Here is a 24,669-nt window from a genome sequence, read left to right on the forward strand (position 1 = left end):
GCACCAGAGCTGCCAGTTGCTCTATCTTTGACCTGCTTAATGCTGAGACTGCTTTTTATTCCATCATAAAAAAGGGAACATATGCAATTCAATTCTACAAGTTCTTTTGAAGATTCCAGGAATATAAACTATGGGAAAGTGACTAACACAGGCACAGATGTTTAAGAAATAAATACCAATGGTCCCCTATTTTTCCTCATCACCATCAAGACAGTCTCCCCCGGTTCTTGTCCTGTTTTTATTCTAAACAAGTATTCAGGGCTGATGGCTACTTTGCTTTCATACCATGGTTACAACTTGAGTTTCTCAGGTCAGGCCTGTAGATTCCACATCTCTATCCTTACCCCCTGTATAGCGTCTGGCACAAAGCAGGTGCTCAGTGACAGCTGGTTTGACTTGGTCAAGACCACACTACACCCAGATCAGTGACAGAGCCAAAGGGAGGCTCCCAGAATTCCATGTTCCAGCCAGATGTCCTAAAATGTACAGTTCTTAACCCTCTTTGGGCCACAGACCCTTTTGAGAATGTGATAAATGATAAGGACCCTTGTCCATCAAAGTGTGCACACACCATATACGCAACACACAGATTTGAATCAAGTTCCAGGAATTCAGGGGTTCTGTGAATCTATCCACTGACTGGAACTGTTACATTAGCTATTAAAAAGCATAAGCGTTACATACCAACAAGGAACTCTGTGATATACATTATATGGAAAAATCATAGTACAGAGCAATCTGTAGAGTAGGATCTCATTTTTTATGAAAGAAACAACTTTATGCAAAAGAAGTCTAAAAAGATTTATGTCAAATGGCATTTACCTTTGGGAATGGGGTGGGGAGCAGGAAAACTTTTGCTTTTTGGGGGGAGTGTCATTTGAATTCTTTTATAATGAGCCTATATTTGTTTGCAATTAAAAGTAAGATCAAAGACCTGCCTAACAAGTGTGAAGCCCTGAGTTAAACCCCAGTACTGCCCCCCCCCAAATTATTTAAAGGTAAGATCAAAGAAAACCTCTGTGTCTCTGTGTGTGTGTGTGTGTGTGTGTGTGTGTGTGTGTGTGTGTGTGTTTGTGTGTTACTGGGAACTGAACCCAGGGCCTGGTGCATCTAGGCAAGTGTTTTACCACTTGAGCCATACCCCTAACTGTTTGTTTTTATTTTGTTTGTGAGATAGGGTCTAACTAACTTTGTCTGGGCTGGCCTGAAACTCGTGATCCTCCTGTTTCTACCTCCCCAGTAGCTAGGATTATTAGCATGAGCCACCATGGCAAAGAAATCTTTAAAAAAAAATTAAAAACCCTTCATGAAATCTGGACCTGTGACCTAAGGCCAAGGAAGTACTAGAAGACCTAGGGAATGCTAGCATCAACATGTGACATCACATGTTCTGGATCCTCCCCAGAAGCAGTGGAGGGACAGGGATTTATTCTGACCCCAGCCCACTTCCACTGACCCTACCTCCTCATCGGGGAACTGATTTTTTTTGGCAGGGCTGGGGATCAAACTCAGGGCCTCATGCTTAGGAAGCAAATGATCTACCAGTAAGCTACACGCCCACCCCAGGGTTTCTCATGTGGTCTTCCTACTGAAAACCCTACAGGATACCACTGTCTGCCCTAACCCTTCCGAGAGGGATGGCTGACTGCTCTACCCATGGCAGTCATGTGGACTGCCAACAAGCCGTCCCCATTGGGTGCTCCTGCTGGGAAGGTGAGGGAGTTCTGAGACAGACAGCCACGGTGCTTAGAGTTTTCCTGGCCTCCCTGGGCGCAGGGAATGAGAAATGGAGTATTTGTTCTTTTGCACTGTATTAGGGTTGTTTACCTTGTTGCCTGGGACTCAGAAGACCTCAGCAGAGGAACAGCTGAGAAGCCCAGTGACTAAGCTCCCAGCACTGGGCACCCGTCTCTAGGACACTTCACACTCTCTCACCCTCCTCCCACCGCCTCTCAGGAGGACAGCTGAGCCTTCTCTGGTGGCCTGGGGAGGGGAACTGCAGCTGAGGAGGTCAGGCACGCGGCCCTGGCATCCAAGTGGAAGAAGACGATCCATGTTGGCAAAAACTCAGTGCGTTTCTGCCAGTGGGGGTTGGGGAGGGTGGTGCTGGCTTATTTGATAGTCTGTTGAAGTTTGGGGTAAAACTTAGAGATTGTTATCTCATCCCACTACCCTGAGGTTCAAACTTGAGAACTCTCACAGTTCAACATGTATAAACTCAGGAAATCAGACTTACTCACATCCCAGCTGGGACCTCAACTCTCCAAGCCACAGGCAGCCATGACAGCAGTGGCAGAGTAACTTATGTGACATAAGTCACATGAAACAACGTCTGTCTCTGAGCTTATTTCACCCTACCCCAAAGGCCAAGAAAATAGTCCTGAGTTTGGGTTGAGAACAAGATGGCTTCCAATGAAGCCGGGGTGTGAGAGCAGGCTGAAGGGAGACAGCCTTGGGGTCTGTGGACCCCTGCAGCTGCCCAAGTCTCACATGGGCTGGACTGTGTGATGTGACAGAAGGGGGCCTCAGCTTTCGGCCTAGATGGTGCCTTGGTCAAGTCATTGGGGAGATGAGGAATGGGAAAGATGACTTGAGCCTTCTGCTACTAATCAAGACCCCTAGGACCATGAGTCTTCTTTCCTTCCCCTCTTCTGAAGAGTGGCTCAAAGCCACATCCTATGTCAGACAAATCTGGGTCTAAACTCAGTTCTACTACTAGGTCAGCTCCTTAGTCTCTTGCTGAGCTGTTTCCTTGTGGTGTTCATCTCACAGGACATTGCACCTGGTTAACAGGAGGCAGGCCTCCAACTCAGAGCAGATCCAACTCCAGTGTCTGCCCGCTGGGAGGCACCTAACAGGTGGAGGTTACTGCTGTAATCACCTTCTGATCCAGGTGTGGGGTGGATCCACTGTGTGGCTTAAGGGTTTTGGTTCAGCATGAATTTCCTGAGGTTCTGACTATCTTCCAGGTTGGACTTGCCCCTACAGGCCCTGGCTGCATTCAGACCTGAAGCTATGTGCTCACGCATTGCCTCTCACAGACACACATACCAAAGGCAGCAACCAGACTCACATGACAAATTGCTCCCTTCTGGTTCTAGCTGATCTAGGGTAGCTAGTGATGGCCAGGATCTGTTATTAAAAGTTAGAGCCCAACTACCCTGTGACTGTGGTTGAAAGAAAGCAGAGGGAACGCAGCAGCCCCTGCCTGTCTTCCCCTGGGGTAACTTTTTTTTTGCTTACCTTTTTGACAGCACATTGGAAGCCTGTATGTTTGTCTTTCATCCTGTGGACCTCTCCAAAGGAGCCTCTGCCCAGGCGGGGCTGGTGTGTGGCCCAGTGGACTTCTTCTCGGTACTCATAATCCACTGGCTTGAGTTTCTGGAATTGGCAGGAAAAGAGGCCAGTTTCAGTGGTCAGAGTAGCAGAGGGACGAAAGGCTACAGCGAGGAGGGTTCTCCAGCTAGTGGCCCTTCCCAGGGCCACGAGAGCTGAAGCATTACAACCAAAGACATCATTCAGTGTCTGAGGAGGGCAGACCCAGAGAGGGACTTAGAGGAATAAGAAGGCAAAGAAAGACCTCCATGGGCTACCTGGGGGACCAGTTGGTCCTTATGAGAGGACAGAAATGGAATTGCCATCATCCTTGACAATAAAAAAAAAAAAAAAAAAAAACAACTCAGGAGTTGGAAGGTAGAAGGGAGGAACAATAAGAGGGGGCAAGGGTAAAGGGACAATGTTAAAGTGAATGGAATGAAACCCAGAAGTAAAGTTGAGTAAAATCAAAGTTCCAAGTTATCTAGGAAGAGAACTAGAGGCAAAGGGAGGGAAGTGGTAGTAAAGATGGCAAAATTCTCTTCCTATCAGGTCATGAGATAAAATCTTCAGTTGCTATTTGCTTATTCCTATTTCATAGAAGGTATATTATTCATATAATACACACAAATCAGCAATTATGAGATAGCTAATTGGAAGAAATAAAACTAAAAATATCTAGAAAGGCTGTGAAAAGTAAGCCTGCAAGTGGATACAACTGATTTTTGGATCTTAAGTGTCTCCCAAAGGCCCATGTGTTGAAAGCTTGGTCACTAGCCTATGGTGCTACCAGGAGGTAGTGGAAACTTTAAGAGGTGGGGCCTAATGGGAGGAAGTTACGTCTTTGGGGACATGGACCCTGGCCCCTTCCTCTGTTTCCTTGTTTCCTTGCTGCCACAAAGTGAACAATCTTCCTCTACCAGGTGCTCACACCAGGATGTTCCCAAAGCAACAGGGCCAAATGCCCATGGACTGAAACCTCTGAAACTAAGCCAAAATAAATCTTTCTTCCTTTAAGTTAATTATTTCAGGTATTTTGTCACAGTAACAGAAAGCTAACTAACACAATCCCCAGCAAGCACTTTGCTGCCGCTTGAGCTGGTTTAGAGTGAGTGAACCTCTGGTCAACATCAGGCCCCATCCTGACTCCCAGCCGGGGAGCTGGTGGTGGAGTTATGTGTGCAGAAGTTTGAGGGATTAGTTACCTCAGTAAGTAGGACCCCCTCATTGTCCTCAGTTTCAGGGCTGAGCCTCTGGGCCCTGGAACTCCCTGCTGACCAGGTCTTGGCCAGGCTGGCCAGGCTGTGGGCCTGTCCAGAGCTCACACTGCCTTGCAGAGCATGTACCAGGTATTCCTCCACAGAAAATTTCTCACGAGTGCCACGGGACGAGCAGCCAGGCTCCAGGTGTGGGCCAGGCAGGGGCTTTTGATTGTCTACACAGGCCAGTTTGCTTAGGTGTGTACCAGGCAGATGCTGTTGGCTGTCTACACCAGCTAGTTTGTCCAGGAAGAAGGACTCCAGAGGGTGAGGTTTCCAGGGCTGGAGAGGGTGGAATGGGAAGGGATGGGGCAGTCTTTTGTAGGGGAAGGGATGAGCAGAATGGGGCAGTGGGCCTGTGTCCTGGGGATAGTGGAGTTTCCACACGTGGTTTAGACACTGCAAGGGGCTGATCAGTTTGTGGAGTTCTGGTCGAGGCAGCACTGGTCGAAGGCCCTCGTCGAGTTTCTTAAAGGACAGGTGGCCAAGGCCTGGTTCTTTCAGAGGCTTGGTGAACTGGGGAGCGTTTCTGACATACAAAGTACCTAGTGGAGACTCATCCTCCTGCAGGAAAAACACAGGTGTCAGGACATAGCACAAGGGCCAAGGCACAGGCCCCATTCTGAAGGCCCCACGAGTTAGGCCCTGGTGGGGAGTGTGTCTCACCTGCACTGGGACTGTGCAGCTCTCTTGCTCAGGGGTTCTGGGAAGGGGCTTGGCCAAGGCCACATCCACCTGTGCCGGGGACTTTGATCGCTTCTTCCGTTTTTTCCGGGCTTTGCTGCGACGTTTTCCCTTCCAACACACACGGGCCATTTTGCCCTCAGTTGCATGGGCCACATTGTTGGGGATTTGATCAAGACCCTCAGACTGGCTGTCAAAAAAGGAAGAGATTTGCATTTTGAGTACAAGGAAGCAGGAAGATGGAATGGTTCAGAGAACTGCATTTGGTGTCAGACAGAATCAAATGCAAACCCCACCTTTGTCATTACTGATATGCATTAACTACAGGGATACATTCGGAGAAACACAGCGTTAGATGAGTTTGTTGTGCAAACCTCACAGAGTGCATTACATAAACTAAGACAGCTATGATGGCACTAGGTGATATAATCTTAGAGGTCCACTCTCATATATGTGGGCCACTGTTGTCCAAAATGTCATGATGTGACCCATGACTGTATTTGTGTGAGTGTGTGTACCTTCCTAAATCACGGGAATGTCAATTTTCTCATTTATAAAACAAGTACAGTATTTTCTGCCATGTGGGGTGGAGAAAAGGCTGAAATAGATCATTTGGAAAGCTTATTAGTTCAGTGACTGCCCTAGGCAGGCCGCCCATCAACCATGCCTGTTACTATGGGTTGGGGTACACACTCAACTCTTCTAGACGGGGGCTGCAGCACACCCAGGCCTCCTGCTGCTCTCCAGTTGGGCTGCCCCAGAAGGGGGCCACATCAGGGCAGGCATCCTCAGCTCTGATGGACAAGAGTGAGTTAATTTTTGTTGCCTGTACCTCCGTTGGTACCTGGGGCTACCTAGTTGCCATGGAGCGCTACCAAACACAGACTGGTTGGTGCCTGGTTACCAGGTGCCTGCTCTTTTCTGGTGGTGGCACCGAGGCTGAGCTGGCTCCTACCCCTGCAAGGTTTTAGAGGAACTGTTTCAAAAGAGCTTTCGAAAAGGCTGCTGCAAAACTGCTGTGGGGCAGACCCCAGCCTCAGCCACCCTCCCTTGGCCTTACCTTCTGCCCCCAACAAAGGAGACAGATTCCTCCTGCCTGGAATGCTATAGGCCTGCAGGCTTTTCTTAGGCAGCTGAAAGAAGTGGGTTCATCAGAAACTCATTTTTTCTGGGCCAAAGACATGAGGGATGGAACAAACATTGAGCATTTCTTGGTTCCAGGGCTGCAGCCCCTTGCCCTGGTCCAGACCCTTTTAGCACTAGCTGTTTGCAAATGCTGATGATACAAACTTGGCCTGGTGATAGAGGAAGGAACTAGGTTGAATTCTCAGTTGTCAAAAATCATCTTTAGGGAAATGGAGAGACTGGGGCCAGACTGAACCTAGCCCTGGCTTCCTTCCACCGGTCACTGAGTAGCTGGAGTCTGTGTCCCTCCTGTTTTCACAGCCCTCATGGCTGCTCAGTGTGTCTCACAGGAATGAGACAGCTTGGGTGTCTCCCTAGAGGACAGAGAAAGTGGCTCCTGTGGACCTGCACTCACGGCTGGACACCAGCGGGAAGTAGCTGCTGTTCCCGGCACTCTCCTTGTTGATGGGAAACCAGGGGTGCCTCAAGGACTCAGAGGAGAATAAAAATAAAACGTCAAGTTGATGGGAGCCAGCAGCAGTCATCCGCGAGCCGTGAGCAGCTTCTGAAAAGCTGACTTGGCTGAGAGAGTGGCTGGGCCAGGGAAGCTGGGTGGCTGCCAGGAGCACAGCCCAGGTGCTGAAACAGGGAGCCAAGGGCCGCTGGAAGCAGCCTGGGCAGGCAGCTGGGGGAGAAATGCGTGGTGTCAGTTCTCTTCTTCCCACTCTGTGTTCTGTTGCCTTCTTACCTGTACTGCTGTGACCCCGCGATGAAAATGCGTTCTGAAAAGGTGGGGCTGAACTCTTGGCTATTCTCACCTTGAAGTCAAGAAAAAGGGGCTGGATTAGCAGAGAGAAGAAAGAATAAGAACTCTGTACTTAGGACAGATCTATTTTACAGAGAGACCCTCTTGAGCCATTCCTTTCCCTTCTCAGACTACCTCTTACCTGGTGGTTCATCTCCCAGCCATCACCACCTTCTCTCACTGGTGGCCACCCTCCCTCAAGCTTATGGGTCAAGAGAAGAGGGGGTTTCTATAAAATGGGAATCATAGGGTGCCTGGCTCACTTTGCTTACTGTGAAGTTTCAATGGGATGGGCTCCCCAAAACACTCAACATATCATCTGGTACAGAGTGGCCGCTCAATAAACATATGCTATTGTGTATTTATATGTATGTGTTTAAGTGTGTACTCACTCCATTGAAAATTTTTTTCTGTCATCTCTCCTTAAAAAATAACCAGAAGGCAGTAGAAGACAAGCAAAGGATGTATATGTGTGGGAAATGCCCTCATGAGCTGTCAGGCTCACAGGGTTTCAGCCCAAGAGACTTCCTGGGCTGGAGGGTGGGTGATGGAGAGAGGACTCCTGGCCCTCTCCAGCCCTCCTGGGAGTTTCTGTCTGTGGGGCAGCCACCCTTACTCGTTATTTCCAGGTATCGGGAGTAGAAGTGGAAAGGCCAGACTTGGCCTCACCCTGAGGAGACCAGCTGCCACTAGACTGGCTCAGCAGGCCTAAGAGCAGGGTATTCATTCTTTGGGGTGGGGCCATCTCAGGTGGAAGGTAGTGAAGGGACTGCAAGCCCCAAGGGGCTTTCCATAAGACCTGGCCTTTCCTATCTGGACTCTCCAGATGCTGGGGTTGCCTAAGGTCACAGCAGGTTAATGGCCTGCTTGATCCTGCAAAGAGCCCCCAGCAGTCTTGCCTTTTAGCTCCCTTCACCTGCTCTGGTCATGATAGGCACATGCTACCCATGCTCTACCATGGCACCTTTATAGCCCTCACTTCACACTGATTCTGGGTTTAGGCCACCAATTATGTCTCATGAGAATCTTATAGAATGGTCACTCTGACCTCTGTCTTCTATAGGGAATGCTGAGGGTGGCCTCTCCTATGCTTAGCCACACACCTGCAGGACTGCCCACTTGTCCCCATGACCATACCACCCCAGGTCCTTACATTCAGCCTGGGCGATGATGGAGATGGCGGTTGGTCCACCCTCGGAGCCCTCCTTGGCTGTGCCTTTGGTAATCACATCGTTCAGGATCTCCCATTTCCCGCAGAACACAGGGCTCTTCTCCACAGCCTCAAGCTTATAGACACAGCTCTGCTTCTTCCCCAGTGACTGTGTCTTCTCCTTGGCTTTGGCGAGTTCCTTCTGCTGCCCAACTATTGAGCCAGGAGTGCCTGGGCAGGCCACTTCCATCACTGCCATCTCCCAGGCTCACGCTCACCCTGAGAGAGGTCAAACAGAACAGGTCACTCTTCATCCCAGACCTGTGTGACAGGCACAGGTCAGGCTTGAGAAGGAGGAGAAACGCAGGGGCCTCTTTATGCCACATGGACTTATCCTCCAAACACCCTGAGCAGTGAAAGAGCCAACTTTCTTTTATTTATTTATTTTCAGTAGGACTGGGGTTTCAACTCAGGGCTTTGTGCTTGCAAAGCAGGTGCTTTATTGCTTGAGCCACACCTCCAATCCATTTTGCTCTGGTTTTGTTTTTTTGCGCTGGTTTTTTTGGAGATGGGGGTCTTGCAAACTATCTGCCCAGGCTACTCTTTAACCATGATCCTCCTGATCTCAGCCTCCCATATAGCTAGGATTACAGGTATGAGCTCCTGGCGCCTGGCAAGGAGCCAACTTTGCAACATCTACCCATGTTCCATGTGTGGGACCCTTGGCCCTACTAGCACCCCACTACAAACTCCTCCCCTGGGCCAAAAAGGAAGATTCTAGTAGCCTGCTCCCCCTAGAACAGCAATGACACAAACATGGGAGCTGGTTGTTTTTGTTTTTAATGGCTGAATCTTTTCCTACTGTTTGGCAAACTTTGCTTTTTCAAGACAGGGTGATCAATCCCATCCTTCAAAACCACCACCTCATTGGCCCCACATATAACTTGCATTCAGAGAAGACATATCTACACTGTCCACAGTGGCTCTTCTCCAAGTGGAAAGAATCAAGGTTTTGTTCTGTCCCCTAGCAAGTCAGGCATCACTTAACGATGGGGATACACTGTGAGAAGTGGGTCATTAGGCAATTTCATTGTGTGGCCATCATAAAGTGTACTTACACAAACTAAGATGGCTGTGACATCACTGGGCCATATAATTTTATGAGGTCAGTCATACATGCAGCCAATTATTGATCAAACCATTGTTGTGTAGTGCATGGCTGTTATAAATATATGTGTGTCTATCTACCTCACAAAGTCTAATATTCAGCTTGCAAACAGCATTCACCACTTGGCTCCTTTCCCAAGATGCATCTGTCTGTGGCTCTCCAGAAGGGATGACATGCTTCCTTCTTCTAATGTCCAAACTCATTTGCTAAAAACTTCTAGGAATCATTTTTCTTTCAGAAAACACAGGTTGTAGCATTTATATTGGAAGCCCTAACACCAACCAATACCTCTAGAAATCTGAGGACAAAACATGAGATTCTGCCTTTTTCTGGGTTCCATCTTGACCAGTCCTGTGCTTTCCCAAGGAAGCTACATGGGAGAGGAGCCCTGTGTTTCCAACAATCTGTGCAAATAGCATGTAGACTAGAATTGTCATGAAAGAGAACAGTGGCAATCTGAGATTGTTAGCATTTGGAAAGCTTAATTAATTAATTAATTAATCTATTCAGAGACAAGGTCTCATTCCGTAGCCCAGTCTGGCCCTGAACTCTTGATCCTTCTGCCTCAACCTTGGCAGATCCTTCTGCCTCAACCTTGGAAGGCTTTTTAAAGACAGGGACTTTTTAAAGGACAGAGCCCCTCTGGGGTGTGACTTGCTTTAGACAATTTCTCAGAAGGTACCAAGTGCAGATAGCTTTTTTTGGTGGTATTGGGATTTGAACTCAAGAGCCTTGTTCTTGGTAGGCAGGCATTCTACCACTTGAGCCATGCCTCAGTCCCAAGACAGGTTTTAAATAATCGCTTTCTTTTGGTGGGTTGGTCTTAGAGCTGATACTAACAGGTGTAGTCTTCCCTGCTCTAATGGCATAAAACCTGGGTAAGGCCTGTTTGCCTTTGGGGCAGAAAGGCAGACCACAGGAAGCCAAACCTCTAATGCCTCTGGCCTTTGCCTCATCAGGCTAGGGTAAAGGACATAGTGGGAAGCTGACGAATACTAGGCCTAAGCCTTCTTCCTACTGAACCTGCCTGGCTTTCTTTTCCCACTATGACGGCTATGGAAGATGGTGCCAGCTCGATTGGGAGATGAGATGGGGGCTTGCTGGGCTCTATTAATTTGTTCCTTTCATGTCTGAACTCAGGGCAGCTCCAAGTTTCTGGCAGTGATGCCTGGTTCTGGAGGCCAGATGCTGGGCAGGCTGAATGGGCAAACTCACAGTCACCTTAAGAAGTCTAGGGGGTTTTCTGATTTCCAGTTGAGCGAAAGGCCTCAATGGCAGGCTGTTTTTTTTTAAGTGGTACTAGGGCTTGAACTTAGGGCCTACACCTTGAGTCACTCCACCAGCCCTTTTTTGTAATTTTTTTTTTTTTTTGAGATAGGGTCTTGTGGACTATTTGCCCTGGCTGGCTTCAAACCACAATCCTCCTGATCTTGGCCTCCTGAGTAGCTAGGATTACAGGCGTGAGTCGCTGGTGTCCAGCTTCCTATAACCATTTTCTCATCTCCCTGTTCCCCAAACCCCTCCATCTCACAGAACTAACCTAAGGCCTAGATCTTTTATAGCCTTTATACCAATGGCTATCTGAAGAAAAACCAAAAAGCCCTCCAAACTTACCAGTAGTAGAGGTATGCTTATAGGGGGCTCGGAGTTACTTTAATCTCCTCGTTCTTTTGTGAAGAACCTGAGGCTTAACTAAGTGGGAACATGCCCAAGGTCACCCAACCCACATGTGGTAGAGCAGGGCCAGGATCCAGACCCCAGACTCTTCAGACTGGGTGTCCATCCCCAGGAGGGGAATCTCATGGTCCTCCCTAGTCAAGTCTCCTGAGGCAGGGGGTGCCCTGCACCCCATACTGAGGTTAGCGCCTCAGTATCTAGTACATCAAAGCACAAATGAGAAGAACCATGTTGGCTGCAGGAGGGAGTGGAAGAATCAAGAGTGCTTTTCATGACCTTCACAAGCAGGATGATCCCAAGCACCACAGATGAACAGAGAGCCGCACTAATGAATGAGGAAAATGAGGTTGAAAAGGGCGCCCACTTGTTCAGAGACCTTGCTGTGCTTGGACTCAGATGGTGGGGCCCTTGTCTTGCATGGCTCAATGATGTTCTAGAAAGCTCATCCTGAGCTAGCATTCCTCTAGAGAGGCTGTGGGGGCACTCCCTCATCCCAGGAGCCATTCTTTCATCTTGGTGGCTACTTGGGCAGTGAGCCAGAGGCCCTGATCCTTCTCCACGCCCACACCAGGCACCCTCTCCTCAGGGAGAAGTTGAGGCCAAGGCCTCCTGTCCACTCCCCAATGACTCATCCCCAGCTTGGCAGGCAGAGTGACAAGGAGGCTACTGAGAAGCTGGCCCAGCAGATGGCAGCTGGACCTGTAAAGGGCACAGGGAAAACAGGCTGATCCTCACCTCTCAGGGGCAGAAAAATCATGGCACCAGAGTGGTAAAGCTTCTTCTGTGGCTGACTTTCCTGTGCCATGTGACTGTGACTCAGACCTTCACTGACAGTTCAAATGGCTCTGTTCTCGGGATACTTTGGCCTGATGGCAGCTCTCCTATATGTACACACAGGCTTGCTCCTTCCCACCCTTCCTCCCTCCCCATTTCTCTGTGGTTCTACATTAACCCTGGGATTGCTGGTCAGGTAGCCTTCCCAGCTCTGGGCTTTAGACACTGGCTTGTCTCCCAGCTCACAGCTTCTGCAATGTGTGGGGGAGTGGTGACTAAGTGGGAGCCAGTTATGCCTCTGCCTTTGAAGAGAGGTCAAGATCCTGCTCCATTACTCAGCCTAGACCCTGTCCCAGCTCCACTCTGCCTCCAATGTACTTAGCCTCCTGCTCTCTGGAGCAATGGCAAGAGCCTCCATCACAAGCGCATGAAAACAAAGAAGAAAAGAAAAGGAGTAGAATTCGGTCAGCATTCTTTCAGGTCTGATGCATACACACTGCCTCTGTGCACACACATTCCTTCTGTGTTGCCATCATAACCCTGCAGAAGTCTGGGGGAAGAAATGACTGGTGGGCTACCAGATCAACCCTGGGTCATGTCTTTAAGATTAGTTCTTAGTCTGTGTTCAGGAGATCTGTGAGCCCCTGGGAAAAAAAAAATATGTGATTTGTATTTTTTCAGGGAAGGGGTCCGTAAAGTTTATTCACAAGGATCTTCCATTTCCCAGGAGATTGCTCTGGTCTCCCTAGGTCATGGCCAAGGCTCCACAGCTGATTCTGCCTCTGCTCTTTTACTCCAAGGAAGAACTCTCTACTGCAGTGGTTTCCAACCTGAGTGCAAGTTAGAATAACCAGATGGGTTCTTAAAATGCATTCCTCCTAGACCTGCTGAATCAGAGTCACTGGGCATTAGGCCCAGAATCTGTACTTGTGACAAGTTATTTGGATGATCCTGATGCAAAGGTCATCAAGAGAGGGACAGCAATTTGTCGTCTCTCTACTCTAAGGCACTGTCCAAGATGGTAGCTACCAGCAACATGTGGCTATTTACATTTAATTATAGTTACATCAAATTTAAAAACCAGTTCCTTTGTGACACTAGCTACCATATTGAGCAGCACAGATGGAAAACATTTCCATTATGGCAGAAGGTTCTATGGTTGAAGGCTATGCTAGTAATGATTTCTCTGACAGTGAAATTTCTGCTCCTAGCATTCTGGGACAGGAAAGAGGTTTAGGCTAAATACAATTTTGACTCACTAGAAGGTAGAAAAGTTGTATTTTAAATGTTGATGCTTAGAGAAGACAACCTTTCTAAAATGTATCATATTTGAGTTCCCTCTATTAGTAAATATAGGACAACAAAAACCCCAGAATGGGAACCAGAGGTTATGAGTTCTAGCCCTGGAAACTTTTTTGTCGGGACTGGGGTTTGAATTCAGGGCTTCATGCTTGCAAAGCAGGAGCTCTACCACTTGAGCCATAATTCCAGTCCATTTTGTTTTAGTTATTTTGGAGATGGGGGTCTCTCGAACTGTTTGCCCAGGCTAGTTTTGAACCTCAATCCTCCTGATCTCAGTTCTCCAAGTAATTAGGATTATAGACTGAGCCACCGGTTCCTGGCTCTAGCCCTGGCAACTTTGAAAAAAACAAAAAAAGGAGCAGTATGGCCATTTTTGTCAAATGAAATCAGAACTAAACCCTCAATATATGAAAGCTAGAAGCATCAATTCACATTAGAAACAGCTGCTCTGACTAAAGGAAGCAGGCAAGAACTGTACCTGCTCAACCTCTCTCCCCCCTGCAGAATCCTAGGTCTTCAAGAAGAGACTGGAAACCAGTGGCCTTGGAAGTCTCTGAAGTTCCTTCTAGTTTCCAGAATGTAATGAATTGGTTATGATTATTTAAGGGCTGGATAACTCCAATTCAGAACAGCAGTGGTCAATATTTACTAAATTATTAACTTCATTTTCAGATGTGAAAATATGGCATAGAGAAGTTCATTAGCATGCCAAAAAAATTACACAGCTACAGGAGGTGGGGTTGAACTTGACTGCTGCCTCTGGAGCCTATGCATTAACCTTGAGTGGTCACCCAACTTCTCTCAGCTTCTTCAGGAATGTTTTGAGAGCTGAGAAAGAGGCAGGGTACGTGAAATGCCAACAAGGTGGCTTGGCCAGTAGAAGGTGCTAAGTGAGTGTTCATTCGCTTGCCCTTCCCCACACTAAAAGCCATTACTAAGCCGCTGGGACTTAGCTGTTTCAGCATAATATAGTCAGGGTGTCTGCAACCTTACCTGACGCATTCCACACTTGGAGCCTTTGTTCCCATTTTTGTCTTCTAGGACCATCTCAAAAATGTCCATTAAGGGGCCAGGGTAAATCTCATGACTATTTCATCTGGTAGTAAAAACTTGTCCTTCTCCGAATGCCCACAGGGAGAAAGAGCAGAGGCAGTTGATTCAACTTCCTTAATAAGATACTGGTTGAAAACCAATGTCATCTTGATGCTTCCTCTTTTCAGCCTTCAGTTTGCCTGGCACTCAGGCTACTCTGGGCAAGTTTCAGTCTATCAAAAACAAGGGCTGTGCAGGAAGAAAGAACCCAGGGCAAGTGCCAGGCACAGGGAGCTGCCATGGCAAAACAGCTATCTGGTCAGGTGTACCCAGAGATCCCCATAACCCGCTCAGCCCTGGCTCCCCTTCCTTCCTGGCTTGCCTTCCCTAAACCCCTGCCCTGGCATTTTGCTATCCAGAGTGGTCCTTTCACTCACCTGAGCAGCACAGCCATGGGCAAGTCTCAGATTCTCTTCGCTTGCTCACCCTGTTCCTCTCTTTCCTGGGGAATGCTTTCTTGCTTCTTCCTTTATAGCATCTGCCCAGATCTCACCTATCTTTTCAGACTTATCTCCTCAGAGATGCATTTTATGGTAGCCTCCCACATGCACTCAGCAAGAGCCAGGGAATGTAATAAACACTACCATTCACCAATGTCTTTGTGTGCCACTGTGCTAGGTACTTTATCTGCATTATTGATGCACCTCATAATTCTGCAAGATGGGTAATTATTCCCATTTTACGGATGAAGAAACTACGGCTCAGAAAGCTAAGTTACCTGCCAAAACAAATGAGGCTCAATTCACACAATGAGAGCATCTAACATGGGATTAGGGTTCAACTCAGGTTACTCTTGGTCCATTCCCCTGGGACCCAAAGACTGCCATATTTTTTCTAGAATACAAGCCAGTTGATAAAGGTATGCAGAGTATCCAGGATCTGAGCAGTATTAACTAGACACATGAATATTACTACCCTTATTTTACCCTGGTAGTAATTTCTCAGCCCTTATAACACAGAAAGCACAAGAACTAAGTATGAGGGGGTTTCATCAGGAAGATGAGTTAGAAATAAACACATCAGACATCTACTCAAGTCATATACTAGTACATGCTCCTGGTATGATTTTTGTGTTTTGGTGGGAATGGGGTTTGAACTCAGGGCTTTGTGCTTGCAAAGCAGGTACTCTGCTTCTTGAACCACACCTCCAGTCCACATTGCTCTGGTTATTTCTCACAAACTCTTTGCTTGGGTTGGCCTCGAACCACAATCCTCCTGATTTTAGCCTCCCAAGTAGCCAGGATTACAGGCTTGAGCCACCTGCACCCAGCAACTTCGGAATAATTTTTAACTTCATTAGATTTAATAGGTCATATGATTTAGTTTAAACAATCAAAATATCCACACATAATCTACACATACATAAACAAGAATTCCAGGTAATATGGTGTACCTTTACTGAAAGAACTATTGAAGGATATGTTTTGGAAATAAAAAACAGGGAGGGGGAGGATAAAGGAGAATGATGGATGTATGATGTACTGTAAGAACTTTAGTAAATGTCTCAGCACACCCCCAGTACAACAATAATTAAAATTTTATTTACTTATTTTTTGTGGTATTGGGGATTGAACTCAGGGCCTCATGCATGCGAGGCAAACACTAAACCACTGAGCTATAGCCCCAGCAAAATTTTTTTTTAAAAGGAAAAATAAACCAGAGGAAAGAAGTGGAATATGAAATAATGGGAGACATAGGAACTAATGTGATATGTCAGTCAATTTAATGAGCAATTCAGTATAAAAATTAATTCACTTTGAAGCATTAAAATATAGATAACAAGGAAGAAGGGTAGAATGGATTGTTCAGTGGGTAAAGAGTAATAACTTCCTTGTCTTTTTGGGAAATTTACATGTGAAATATTTAAATTTCATTAGAAAAATTATACTTAAGCATGTATGTTAAAATTTAAAAGTAACTACTTTAAGAATAGAAACATAATTGTTTCCAAAGAATTAAAAATAGAAAACTTTGTCGCTCTTAACAGAAAGCAAGAAAAGGAGGGAAGAAAAAAAAAGAAACAAAAATATAAATGCAAGTTAAGATGGAAGAAGTCAGTCAAAATATTAATGTATCATTAATCACAATATACATGAATAGATTAAAAATAGACAATCACATAAGATTAAAAAGACAAACTAGACGCTGACTAATAAATTGTGTTTATTTTGTATACAGAAGATACAAAATAAAGGGATGGAAAGAGATACAGTTATGGTGCAAACATGAAATGACCCCCAGAGGCTCATGTGCTGAAGCCTAGGTCCCAGCTGGTGGCACTATTTTGAGAGGTGCTAGAAACTTTTGGAGGCGGGGTCTAGTTGAGGAAGTGGGTCACTAGGGGTGTGTCCTTGGGGCTACATTTTGCCCTGATCCATGGTCCTTTCCTCTCTCTTTGCTTCCTATCCACCATGAGCCGAGTAGCCTCTGTCACATGCTTCCACTGCCATCTGTCCTCACCACAGGCCCACACCAATGTAGCCAAGGGCTATGGATTGAAATCCCTAAAACCTAAATAAAGATTCCTCCTATTATTATTATTTGGTGGTACTGGGGTTTGAACTCAGGACTTCACACTTGCTAGGCAGGCACTCTACCGCTTGAGCCACGCCTCTAGCCCGTTTTGTTCTGGTTATTTTGGAGATAGGTTCCAGCTTTTTCCTCAGCCCAGCTGGACCGTGATCCTCCTATTTTAGGCCTCTGGCTTAGCTGGGATGATAGGCACCCACCACCATCCGCAGTCTTCTTTCATTGAGCTGGAGTCTTATGAACATTTTTTGCCCAGGCTGGCTTGCATACCAATCCTCTGGATCTCAGTCTCCTGCATAGTTTGGGATGACAGGTGTGTGACACTGTGTCAAATTATTGGTTGAGATGGGGTCTTGTGAACTATTTGCCTGGGCTGGCCTTAAACCGTGATCCTCCTGATCTTAGCCTCCCAAGTAGCTAGGATTACAGGCCTGAGCCACTGACGCTCAGTCCCTTTCAGTTATTTATGTCATGTATTTTGTTACAGCAATGCAAGTCTGACTAACACGGATAGGCTAGGCCAATGCTAACGAAAACCACGTAATACTCATATCAGAGTACTCAGGACACAGGCATAACAATCACTTCTAGGTATCTGAAAAGAGCCTCAAAATCAATGACTGCAGGCAGGGTAAGGTTTTTGGTAAGTAAGGTCTTGGTATCAGGGTATCCTGTCCCACTGTACAGCTCTGCAGGCCATGGTACTCCTGGGCACAAGGCCCTATTCTGGGTGCTGGGAGAACACTGAGTAAGATGACACAGTCCCTGGAGGAGCTTAGAGTCTACTGGGGAAAGAGACAAGTAGTCAGAAAAGTGCATACAATAAAAGTGCATAGCAGGTTCAAGGGCAGAGATAGACACACAGCAGACTCAACAGGACCATGCAGAGGGACCAAGTGGGGCAGTCAGGAAAGGCTTCTTAAAGGAGGTGATACCTGGGCTGAGTCTCAAGGCAAGAGCAAGAAATCTTCAAGGAAAAGGAGAGGGTATTCCAGGTGAGGGACCCAGGAGAGAGGACTGCAGAAGTTAAGGCCCACAGGTGAGTCTATTTAGGAATCCTGAATTCTTGCAGCTGCTGCTGGATAAACCTAGTCATACAGCTGCAAGAGAGGAGGCTGGAGGTAAAGTTCAGGTACCAGATCACAGAATGTGCTTGCTCCTCATATGCCCCAGGGATTAATTAGGGGGTAGGGTAGGTATAATTCTACATTCCTCCACATTCTTGGGGAAAGAGCTACAGATGGAAGAACGTACAGGGGAGGAGCAGACAGTTGGTCCTTGGCTTTATGGGAAAACCCTGCTATGGGTAACCAGCACTCATGCCAGCCTGGCATGTCAGTACCACAAGCTTCAGGGCTCTGAAAAGCTTACTCATTTCTTTCTCTTGGCTGAGGAGTGACTGTGGGCAAGTGATCACAGCGATGGAGGAAGGGGCACCCCTGGGGCCTGCATTTGAGCACTCTCAGTGAACCTCACAGGTTGGAGGAACCAGGAAACTGCCTCCCTGGCCAGCTTGCAGCCTGCTTCCCAGGAGGGCAATTGCTGCATATGCATTTCCCATTAAGGAGGGTATGAAATGTGAAGGCTCATTAATCATTGAAATCTTACCGATCAATAATAATATAAAAGAAACCTGACATGCCCCTAACTACTCAGGCTCACCGCTAATTCCACAGGTCCAACTACAGGGTAAATAAAATTTGTGGAATAAATCTTACGATAGTCCTCCAGTCCCCACCTCATGCTGGCGACTCTGGTAGGCCCCAAGTGTGCAGAAACACTGAGGCCTACAAGGCTCCTTCTGATGCTTAGGGCAATCACCTCACATCTGTTCTATTATCATAGGTCTTCCCATGGTATCTGCCCATCCCTACTGTGCCAAGCTCATCCTAGAACACCATGTCCTTAAGACAATCTCAAGCTCAAAGACATCTGTTTGCTCTGCACTGCTTATGGGCCCAATCCAAAGTCTGTGGTCTATAATCTATCTGACCACCATTTCCCTGAACACAGGGCTTGCTCCAGTACAGTGATCGCTCTACCACACCCTGGCTTCTCAACTCTGCAGGGGTGGCTCAGGTCTTCCACCTCCCATGGCTGGCGGGTGGGGGGGCTGGGAAGGATGATGCAGGGAGTGGGGCTCAAGTGGTAGGGGGGGCAAAAAAAAAGGAAGTCCCTCCCAATGGCTGACCACCCAAAGCACCTGGTCTCCTCTCTCCACACCTTCATCTTGGCCCTTAATCACACCCTCAGTCTCTTTACTCATCAAATGAAATAATGCAACTGAAAGAACTCTGATCACCAGGCACCGGTGGCTCATGCCTGTAATCCTAGCTACTCAGAAGGCAAAGATCAGGAGGATCTTGGTTTAAGGCCAGCACAGGCAAATAGTTTGTGAGACCCTATCTAAAAAATATTCAACACAAAAAAGGGCTGGCAGAGTGGCTCAAGTGGAAGGGTACCTGCCTAGCAAGTGTGAGGCCTTGAGTTCAAGCCTCAGTACCACAAAACAAAACAAAAAAAACTCTGTAAAGCATTATACCAAGAGACAATAGCCACTTCTTTTATACACATAGAACTGCTGTATAGGTATGAAACAACTAGAAATACAGAAAAAGAAGCACAATCAAAGATGTTTAGAGTATTTCCATAATAATAAAAAATTGGAACAAAAATATGTAATTACTGGGAAAATGAAATTATCAAATAAAACACAGCATATCATTAAATACTTATAAACAAATTTTAACATGAAGAAATGCTTATGATACAATGTTAATAGAAAAAAGATACAGAATTATATATAAAGTATGACACAAATAGCATGTATCTGTAAAGTATATTGACCTTTACAAAAGTGGACACCTATGGGGGGTGAGGTGGTGCACATCTGTAATTCCACCACTCAGGAGGCAGAGGCATGAAGATCTAGAGTTTAGAAGGATTTTTGAGTCCAAGTTCAGCCTGGGTTACATAGTAAGTCTGAGGCCAGCCTGGGCTATTTAATGAGATCCTGTCTTAAACAACAACAACAACAAAGTCAACAGACACCTAGCACAAACATATAGCAATGGGTCTCCCTAGGTAGTGGCTTATGGATGTTTTAGCACTTTTTAAAAAATACTTTTCTAATTTTTCCATAATTTTCAGTGAGTATATGTTAGTCCTCTCAGTTTTCATTTTTAAATAATGTTTTCAAGTGGTAAAAAAAAGTACATAAAAGATGCACCATCAGAAGCTTAAGTCCCTCCCACCCTTCCCATATTACCACTTTCTTGGATAGCCCCTTCCAGATGTTCTCTTAGAGTATTTTATAATGGAAACAAGATATTACAAAAAGGACCTCTTAGTACAGGATGAGAATTTAGGAGGCATGTGGTCATGTTTGTGAGTGAGGCTTCAGAAAGCCTGCTTCCCCCAAACACACACATGCACGCACACACGCATGAAATCTCACCATCTCACCAGAACCTCTGAGGTGGTCACTGAGCCCTGGCAGCTGGGCCACTAAAGCAAGAGGCTGGAGACAGGGGAGCTCGCCCCTCCTGGTTTTGGTTTTCATTTCACTCCCTTTCTTCTTGTCCCTGGGGACTGAGTTTTATCAGTGTGACTCAAGAAGTAGCAGGTGCTCAGAGACTACTCCATCAGTCACTCTCAACTCTGATGGTCACTGTTTCCCTGCTTTTATCTATAATCACCAATGATGAATGTATGCAGTGGTTACAGGCCAATGCTCCTGTTGGCTGTAAGGGATGCTCTCAGCACAGGTGGCCCCAGAAAGATGGAAAAAATGGCAGAATTGGACCAAGAGAAAATTACTGGCTTCCTCTACTGCTACATGAAGGGATGGGATTGGAGGGCTGGTCCCAAGCTGGGACAACAGGGGAACAAGTTTTTCTGGCTAGTCTCTCCTTACATATAATCTCTGACCCTGTTTTTCTTTTAAAAAATCTTTTTTTTCAAATATGAAAAACTTGTTCATTAAAAAAATTTACAGGGGAGGAGGAGGGATAAAGAATTGTGAACTCAAGTATGATATTATTTGATATATTATAAGAACTTTTGTAAATGCCACAATGTACTCCCAGCACAATTATAAAAAAAAAAAATTACACCATGAAAACCCCTGTAGCATTCCCTCTTCCCTACAACCTAAGAGGCACTTAAATTTGTTGTAAATCCTAGCTCCATTACTATACGTATACAAACATCTAGATTTTTAGATTAACATGTGATATGCATATATAATACATAAGTTATATGTTCCACTTGATACGTTATGGTACTGTTTCGTTCAGCACACGGGGAATGATTTCATTCTTACAATGGCTCTGTAAGATTCCATGATGCAGATGTGCCATCATTTCTCAAAGCATTCTTCTGTGCGTAGACTTACAAGAACACTGCAAAAGAAAAGCCCACCCTTACTCACATTTTTGTATACTTGGAAAAGTAATTCTAAGTGGTAACCTCCTGGAATTGGAATTTCTTGGTGATCCTTTTGTTAATGCGTGCTCTCTCTCACTCTCTTTTCTCCTGTTTCCATGTTAGGGAGGTAGGCAGCATCAGAAGGTGTTCCCAAATACGCTAGTTTTTTGTCACAAATACTATCCTTGTCCTCAGGGTACTAACAATCCAGCCAGGGAGAAGATGGATAGATGGAAAAATAAATAATAATAAAGGAATCCCAAACTGATCTTAGGATCTGAAGGGCCTTAGGAGGTAATGTATTACAACGTATCACAAATGCTGAAGGATTACCATCCAGTTATGTAACAAAATAAAAGAGCCAAGATCAGATCACAGTTCCGCAACACTCTGGTGAGCAACCATGGGCAGTTCATTTAATCTGAGACTCAGCTGTCTCATCTGTGAAGTAGGTATCCTCAAATGTACATCAGAGGATTTTAGAGGATGATTCACTGCAAGAAACAATGTTTAATTTACACAATATAGAACCTGGCGTGCAGTGGGCACTCAGTAAATGTTAGTGGAACCACAAAAACTGTTACAAGATGAGCCACTCTTTCCCTGACTGCAAATGCAAGTTACTTGAAAGTCCTTGTCTATGAGGAGCTGAAATCCTCCCCTCCCACACACAGCTTATGGCCAGCAGTCCTAGTTATCAGCTGCCAAAGGAGGAAGGAGAAAGAAGAGAATGCTGAGCACTCAGGGGCAGAGCAGTCAGCAAGAAAAGGATCATCCCTATGGATGTCTTTTTTGGGGTGAGGGGATTGGTACTGGGGTTTGAACTCAGGGCTTCATGCTTGCTAGGCAGGTGCTCTACCACTTGAGCTATGGCCCCAGCCCCTACAGGTGTCTGTGAGGAGCATTCTGCAACCCCACCTGGCCTCTGTGCTCACTGTAGTGCATACAAGGAAGGGAATGAGTGACCCAGGGTCACAATGAACTGGGGTCCACAATTGCTTGGCAGTAGAGATGAAATTAGTTGTTCTGTGGTCATCTTTGGGTGTTTTCAATACCCACTGTCATTTTTGTATACTTAGTCCCATGCTGGTTGTCAATACTAACACAAATTAAGAACAGCAGCTATATTATTTGCTATGTATTATGGAATGCATGCATTATTTCTTAAATCCTCACAACTCTGTGATCAGGGACTCAACATTATGCCCTTTATATGGAGGAAGAAACTGAGGCTAAGTAGGTCAAGTAATTTACCCAAAGCCACACTACAGGGAAGTGGCAGCAGCAAGATTTGTACATGGGACTTTTGTGTCAAAGTCCATACTCTTAAGCCATGACACTGAATCCCCTTGCTAATGATCTAAGCATTAAAAACTGGGATCCAAATGTAGAAACTGTCACAAGCCAAAGGTCTGTTAGTGAGAAACCCAGGGACTGACCCAGGAGGAAGCATCTTAATCAGGAAGCATCACCAGCTGGCGCAAAGGTTCTAGAAAAAGGAGCAGAGAGCAAAGACTCCAAGCTGGACTCGTGGCAGGCCTGTGTTCCTTAATCCAGCGATGCTGGGCCATCCAAGGACCAGTTCTATGACAAAGTTCAAATGCACCTTTCATTTTATAAAGCCTGGCTCCCAGCCACCTGAGTCTACGTCACTGTTTTCATATAGCAAAGCCCTGAGACCAGATGCTATTGTCATACATACCACCACTACTTGTCTACAGGCCTGATGCAGAGCATTTAATAAGTTCTCAAAGAACAGTGTGAGGATGGTATTTTCCATTCAACTTTCAAATCTTTTGCACCAGGAGAGCCAATAGCTAATAGAAAGGACACCACATAGAGCACCATGGATCTACCAAGACTGATGCAGACTTGGATTGCAGTAGAACATGGAGGGAAAGCAGCGTTGAGGAAAAAACTGACTATACATGAACTTCATTTTACACATCAGCAGCAAGAGTTGTTATGTGTTATGCTAAAGAAACTCATGTGTCATTGAAATCTGTAAGTTAGGGTATTTTGTGTAACTAGATGTTCTCATGAAGTGAGGCTGTAGGGTATACTAATCAACACTGATCAGTTCCAAGGCTTATAGTGCCACCCGCCCTTGACATGAATTCCTTTCCTCCCTCCCTCTCTCCCTTCCTTCCTCCCTCCCTTTCGTTTTTTTGAGACAGGGTCTCACTTTGTAGCTGAAGCTGACTTCATACTCACAATCCTCTTGCCTCAGCCTCCTGAGTTCTGGGATTACAACCGTGCACCATCCCACCTGGCTTGCAACCAGTTTCTTTGATAAGCCACAATGATCTTCATGGTCTTGCCAGGCTGTGAGGTCATCATTATAAGCAACATTTTTGTTGTGAAACACAACTCTCTTATTTAACCTTCTGGATTGATCAGAGCAAGGAGCAGCTCCCTAGGCCATGGTCAATCCTTCTTTCTGGGTTTGTAAATTTGGTTTTTATACGTGAGACCAGCTTTAGGCCAGTATCAAGAAAAGATGAAATGAGGCATGTTCAGCTACCTATAAGGGAGCGGCTTCAAGTTCATTGTAGTCACTGGTGACTGGTTCTGAAATTGAGGAGCTAATTTGAAGACAGCTTGGCTTTCCAAAGAAGACTTACTATGCATGGGGAATGGAAGGAAGCACACAGTCCACTCTGCCCTTTGGCAGTGGAACCCTGACCATGACCTCATCTCAGTCACTGCCCTGCACACTCTTTGACAAACTGGCCTGAGTGACCAGACTGAGGACATGAGCAGTAGGGGTGCATTTGACATGTCCATTTATAATAAGGGGTCATTTTTTGCTCTTTCCTAGGAGGGAGAGGAAAGGACTTGGGATGTGGGGTCTGACAGGGAATGTTCTTGAGAGATCTCAGACCAATTCCTTGGTGAAGGCAGGAAAACCAGGAGACAGCCTGTGGCTCTCTCATTGTCCCTCACTCAGACCAGAAGGACCTAACAGGAGTAGTTTGGATTTGCGTCTTGCACTCGGTAACAAATATTTATCACTGGCTACCAGGTCCCAGGCACTGGGCTGGCCAAGAGGAATATGACGGTGACCAAGATAGACAAGAACTTTCCATGTTGTGACCTTGAAAGGCCTTCTTGGAATGCTAACCCTTGGCCCTTCTGCCTATAATTCAGTCTGAGGGCACCAAGCATGGCATTTGCCAGTGTGGTCCATGCCCTTTCTGTTCCAGCCTGGAGGGTAGAAGTGGGCTCTGTCTCTAATAACTGGCCCACTCACTGTCTGCTTCTGCCCTGAACTATGTTCGAGCACATTCCCACTGACAGCGCCTTCACTGTGGAACATGTGTTCCATTCCCCCGGGGAGTGCTGAAGTTTCCAGATGGTT

General features: G+C 46.2%; 1 protein-coding gene across 2 annotated transcripts in view; it reads right to left on the reverse strand.

Annotated features, from left to right (window-relative positions):
* The window catches only part of Map3k14 (mitogen-activated protein kinase kinase kinase 14), a 43,680-nt gene that overhangs the window by 11,214 nt on the left and 7,797 nt on the right, over window positions 1–24,669 (reverse strand). For both annotated transcript variants that reach the window (XM_020171829.2, XM_020171820.2), the window contains exons 2-6: window positions 8,342–8,617; window positions 7,132–7,201; window positions 5,241–5,448; window positions 4,521–5,138; window positions 3,244–3,381 (exon numbers count right to left, since the gene is read on the reverse strand). In XM_020171829.2, coding sequence (XP_020027418.1) covers window positions 3,244–3,381; window positions 4,521–5,138; window positions 5,241–5,448; window positions 7,132–7,201; window positions 8,342–8,597 — 1,290 coding nt within the window. In that variant the 5' untranslated portion in view covers window positions 8,598–8,617. The remainder of the gene's footprint in view (window positions 1–3,243; window positions 3,382–4,520; window positions 5,139–5,240; window positions 5,449–7,131; window positions 7,202–8,341; window positions 8,618–24,669) is intronic.

This window comes from Castor canadensis, chromosome 11 (genome assembly GCF_047511655.1).
Source record: "Castor canadensis chromosome 11, mCasCan1.hap1v2, whole genome shotgun sequence".
NCBI lineage: Eukaryota > Metazoa > Chordata > Mammalia > Rodentia > Castoridae > Castor > Castor canadensis.